The sequence below is a fragment of the Coregonus clupeaformis genome, unplaced genomic scaffold, assembly GCF_020615455.1.
Source record: "Coregonus clupeaformis isolate EN_2021a unplaced genomic scaffold, ASM2061545v1 scaf0228, whole genome shotgun sequence".
NCBI lineage: Eukaryota > Metazoa > Chordata > Actinopteri > Salmoniformes > Salmonidae > Coregonus > Coregonus clupeaformis.
In genome coordinates, this window is record NW_025533683.1 from 427,920 (window position 1) to 433,356 (window position 5,437).

At 42.7% G+C, this 5,437-nt stretch overlaps 1 protein-coding gene across 1 annotated transcript; it reads left to right on the top strand.

Moving 5' to 3' along the window:
- The first annotated feature begins 396 nt into the window (after nucleotides 1-396).
- LOC121558184 (VID27-like protein) lies at nucleotides 397-1,497 on the top strand. Its single transcript, XM_041871678.1, has 2 exons — nucleotides 397-1,202; nucleotides 1,391-1,497. The coding sequence occupies exon 1, from the start codon at nucleotides 590-592 to the stop codon at nucleotides 1,157-1,159; it is 570 nt and encodes a 189-aa protein (XP_041727612.1). The 5' UTR covers nucleotides 397-589; the 3' UTR covers nucleotides 1,160-1,202; nucleotides 1,391-1,497.
- The last annotated feature ends 3,940 nt before the right edge of the window (nucleotides 1,498-5,437 follow it).

The window sequence follows — 5,437 nt, forward strand, 5'->3', positions numbered from 1 at the left end:
TCCCTACAGAGGGAGCATTGCGAACCGTAGTTTGAGATATTTGACCTGTCTACATGTACATTGAACAACACAGCAGCTTTTCGGCATGTTTCTTTTATTTCTATATAACGAAAAATCCACAGCAGAGTTGCCTCTTTTACAATGGAGGTCAATAGGAAATAATGTTGGTTTTCCCCAATTTGTAGGCGTGCTCGAGAGGAATTCTTTATTATTACCTGAATACCGACTTGAACTATGGCCCAGAGTTAAGAACACACAATGGACAATGCATGGAATTAAAATTGATAGGACATTTCCATGGTAATTTGGAATGTTATATCAGCTGATGCTGGTTTGCCATGGTAATATAGAATGTTAATTCAAATGATGCGAAGTAACTGATGTGGCTCATGGATTTTTGTTGTTGTTTGAAATGTCAGTTGAGTTGACACAACAAATCACAGCATAGATTGAGTGGAACACCTGCTATTGCTTCTTGCTTTGCTCCCAATAACACTCACAATGGCTGCCAGTCCACTGATAATGGCGTATTCATTTGAATGGGGAGGCCCGTTCTACTCTTTCTAATTCTGTGATTTCACATTTGACCATGGAAGGAGGACCACGCAAAGGATCCGCCAAGTGGTGGTTCTACTACTGTTTTCTGTGCTGTGCCTCCCTTGATGTGTACGACGGCCCAATCATCTTTAATGGAAGACTGCGATCAGACGATGAAAAACCAGAATTTATTGAGGACCTGGACAACATTGCTGACAAGAGAGACACAGAAACTGATGGCCATAGTCGGTCTGATACAAGAGGATCAACCACAGAAGTAGTCGACCAAGAAATTACTGCAAACAGTGACCGCACAGGTTCAATATCTGTTCAGTCATGGAACATGGAACAGACCATCCTGTCCTCGGACAAGGAGGAGCCAGACACAGACCAGGAAGAGAAAGAGAGAGACTCCTCCCCCTGCCTGATAGTCCCACCCACTTCTCCTCTGGGCATCACCTACATTCCTGTGATGCTTTACGACCTGGAACAGGAGCAACAGGAGCAGGGAGAGCAGGAGGAGGAGGAGGAGGAGGAGGAGGAGGAGGAGAGCCAGGGAGAGAGGGAGCAGCTAGAGGAGAGTGATGAGGAGACCAGCTTCCCTGCTGCTGGCCAGGAGTGAGCTGCTAGAGGAAGATAGCGGTGGGCCTCAGTGCTCTCTGCAGGTCAGTGGATGTTCTGTAGAATAGAGCTCTGGTCAAAAGTAGTGCGCTATGCGGGGAATAGGCGGCCATTTGGGACACAGTCGTGTCCTGTTCTATAGTGTCAGAGGATATAATTCTGTGTTGCTTGTGCTGATAATCATTGGCCATTTCTGCAATCTCATAAGGAAAACATTTCTTCCTCTTTGCAGATGAGATACCTCAAGGTGGAGCTCCTTTCATGGACATTTAATGGAAGCCCCTTCCTTTATGGATTAAGATATTCATTCTGCAATAAACATGATCTATTTTGTCATTATTGACTGTTGTGTGTTTGTATTCTTGATTGTCTAGGAAAGCTACCTAAAGACTTGTAACACAAGCTGAAGACCACAAACATGGTCATCCAATGTTCTAAAAGCTGAAAACATGAAAGAAAGGAATACATTATCCACTCTTACAGCCATACAGCACAGTATTTGTAGAACAGTGTTGCATAGACAGCCTGGTTTAATGGAACAGGACTAAATAAACAACGTTTTCCATATCACACCACAGAGTTCTCCATATCACACCATAGAGTTCTCCATATCACACCACAGAGTTCTCCATATCACACCATAGAGTTCTCCATATCACACCATAGAGTTCTCCATATCACACCATAGAGTTCTCCATATCACACCATAGAGTTCTCCATATCACACCACAGAGTTCTCCATATCAGACCATAGAGTTCTCCATATCACACCATAGAGTTCTCCATATCACACCACAGAGTTCTCCATATCACACCATAGAGTTCTCCATATCACACCACAGAGTTCTTCATATCACACCACAGAGTTCTCCATATCACACCATAGAGTTCTTCATATCACACCACAGAGTTCTCCATATCACACCATAGAGTTCTCCATATCACACCATAGAGTTCTCCATATCACACCACAGAGTTTTCCATATCACACCATAGAGTTCTCCATATCACACCATAGAGTTCTCCATATCACACCACAGAGTTCTCCATATCACACCACAGAGTTCTCCATATCACACTACAGAGTTCTCCATTTCACACCACAGAGTTCTCCATATCAGACCACAGAGTTCTCCATATCAGACCACAGAGTTCTCCATACCACATCACAGTTACTGTATAGGCTACACCAGATGATGTATACAGTCTCAGAGAGCCATGCACCATAAACAATATTTGCACAAGGTAGGACTACAAACGGCAACAGCACTAACAGAAACCATATTGTACTGAATGTGAGAGAAGAGATGTTTCCACATTCATATAGTCTCTTTAACTATATCCCCCATTCCAGCTCTCTGAAGGGTTGTCGAGAGTGTTTGATGTTGCTTTTAATTAATGAGGTTGAGAGGTAAAACAGCTGTGTGTGGTTCGACACACACATACACAGGGACATACACGGACACACACACAGCTATGCAGGCAGTCAGTCAGCCCAGCCGCACTGTAACTATAGCCAGAGCTGGGCTGTAATCTATAATTTAACAGGGAATGCGTTTAATCTCAAATCCACTGAACAGAGGAGAACAGGAAGGAGAGGAAGGGGGAGGCGAGGGGAGGCCCTCCAACCTCATTGTGGATACGGGGCCTGACTATACAGTAGTCTTTGATCTCTCTCTCTCTCTCTCTCTCTCTCTCTCTCTCTCTCTCTCTCTCTCTCTCTCTCTCTCTCTCTCTCTCTCTCTCTCTCTCTCTCTCTCTCTCTCTCTCTCTCTCTCTCTCTCTCTCTCTCACTCTTTCACTCCTTATTCGTTCTCTCTCCCTCTCCTCTTCTCTCTCTCTTTTGCTCTCTCTCTTTCACTCACTCTCTCTCTCTTTATTCGTTCTCTCTCTCTCCAACTGTTTGACAGAATCCTAATTACAAGACCACAACAAGCTTCCATTAAGAAACCCTGATTGAATATTAGATTATAACATTAAAGATATTTATAAACAGATTTGTGTGCAGAATCTGAAAAGGAAACTGAAAATAGAACCTCACTACCCTCTGCTAACCTGTGTGAATCAGTCAGTCATATGATAATAACGATCATAACACCAGAGTGTAATTGCTGGGGAAATAGAACCCCAGTAGGACATCTAGAAAAAGGAAACAACCTAAATCCATTTTTGGAAACTACATTCTGCAGTAAACCCATGCAAATGCAATGCACAGTAAGTAGCCTATTTACATGAATGTATGCATACACTCAATACAATATACAGTGGGGGAAAAAAATATTTAGTCAGCCACCAATTGTGAAGTTCTCCCACTTAAAAAGATGAGAGAGGCCTGTAATTTTCATCATATGTACAGGTAAACTATGACAGACAAATTTAGAAGAAAAAAAAATCCAGAAAATCACATTGTAGGATTTTTAATGAATTTATTTGCAAATTATGGTGGAAAATAAGTATTTGGTCACCTACAAACAAGCAAGATTTCTGGCTCTCACAGACCTGTAACTTCTTCTTTAAGAGGCTCCTCTGTCCTCCACTCGTTACCTGTATTAATGGCACCTGTTTGAACTTGTTATCAGTATAAAAGACACCTGTCCACAACCTCAAACAGTCACACTCCAAACTCCACTATGGCCAAGACCAAAGACCTGTCAAAGGACACCAGAAACAACATTTTTGGTAAAAACTCAACTCGTCGTGTTTGGAGGACAAAGAATGCTGAGTTGCATCCAAAGAACACCATACCTACTGTGAAGCATGGGGGTGGAAACATCATGCTTTGGGGCTGTTTTTCTGCAAAGGGACCAGAACGACTGATCCGTGTAAAGGAAAGAATGAATGGGGCCATGTATCGTGAGATTTTGAGTGAAAACCTCCTTCCATCAGCAAGGGCATTGAAGATGAAACGTGGCTGGGTCTTTCAGCATGACAATGATCCCAAACACACCGCCCGGGCAACGAAGGAGTGGCTTCGTAAGAAGCATTTCAAGGTCCTGGAGTGGCCTAGCCAGTCTCCAGATCTCAACCCCATAGAAAATCTTTGGAGGGAGTTGAAAGTCCGTGTTGCCCAGCGACAGCCCCAAAACATCACTGCTCTAGAGGAGATCTGCATGGAGGAATGGGCCAAAATACCAGCAACAGTGTGTGAAAACCTTATGAAGACTTACAGAAAACGTTTGACCTGTGTCATTGCCAACAAAGGGTATATAACAAAGTATTGAGAAACTTTTGTTATTGACCAAATACTTATTTTCCACCATAATTTGCAAATAAATTCATAAAAAATCCTACAATGTGATTCTCTGGAAAAAAAATCTATCGTTTCATAATGATAGCAATGTAAATAGCAGCAAAAGGGAAAACTATACTTCTTACTCCGCAATTCTAAATAATGACTGTATAAATCAACCTGAACTCAGGGGTAGAAGTTACATAGTAAATGTAAATCTGTCTCCCTTCATTTCATTTGTGGATGTCCATCATCCATTTCGTATATGATACAGTGAGGGAAAAAAGTATTTGATCCCCTGCTGATTTTGTATGTTGGCCCACTGACAAAGACATGATCAGTCTATAATTTTAATGGTAGGCTTATTTGAACAGTGAGAGACAGAATAACAACAAAAAAATCCAGAAAAACGCATGTCAAAAATGTTATACATTGATTTGCATTTTAATGAGGGAAATAAGTATTTGACCCCTCTGCAAAACATGACTTAGTACTTGGTGGCAAAACCCTTGTTGGCAATCACAGAGGTCAGACGTTTCTTGTAGTTGGCCACCAGGTTTGCACACATCTCAGGAGGGATTTTGTCCCACTCCTCTTTGCAGATCTTCTCCAAGTCATTAAGGTTTCTAGGCTGACGTTTGGCAACTCGAACCTTTAGCTCCCTCCACAGATTTTCTATGGGATTAAGGTCTGGAGACTGGCTAGGCCACTCCAGGACCTTAATGTGCTTCTTCTTGAGCCACTCCTTTGTTGCCTTGGCCGTGTGTTTTGGGTCATTGTCATGCTGGAATACCCATCCACAACCCATTTTCAATGCCCTGGCTGAGGGAAGGAGGTTCTCACCCAAGATTTGATGGTACATGGCCCTGTCCATTGTCCCTTTGATGCGGTGAAGATGTCCTGTCCCCTTAGCAGAAAAACACCCCCAAAGCATAATGTTTCCACCTCCATTTTTGATGTGGGGATGGTGTTCTTGGGGTCATAGGCAGCATTCCTCCTCCTCCAAACACGGCGAGTTGAGTTGATGCCAAAGAGCTCGATTTTGGTCTT

Bases quoted from the DNA above. Each gene is read 5' to 3' on its own strand.
- LOC121558184 (XM_041871678.1), top strand. From the start codon at position 590: ATGGAAGGAGGACCACGCAAAGGATCCGCCAAGTGGTGGTTCTACTAC.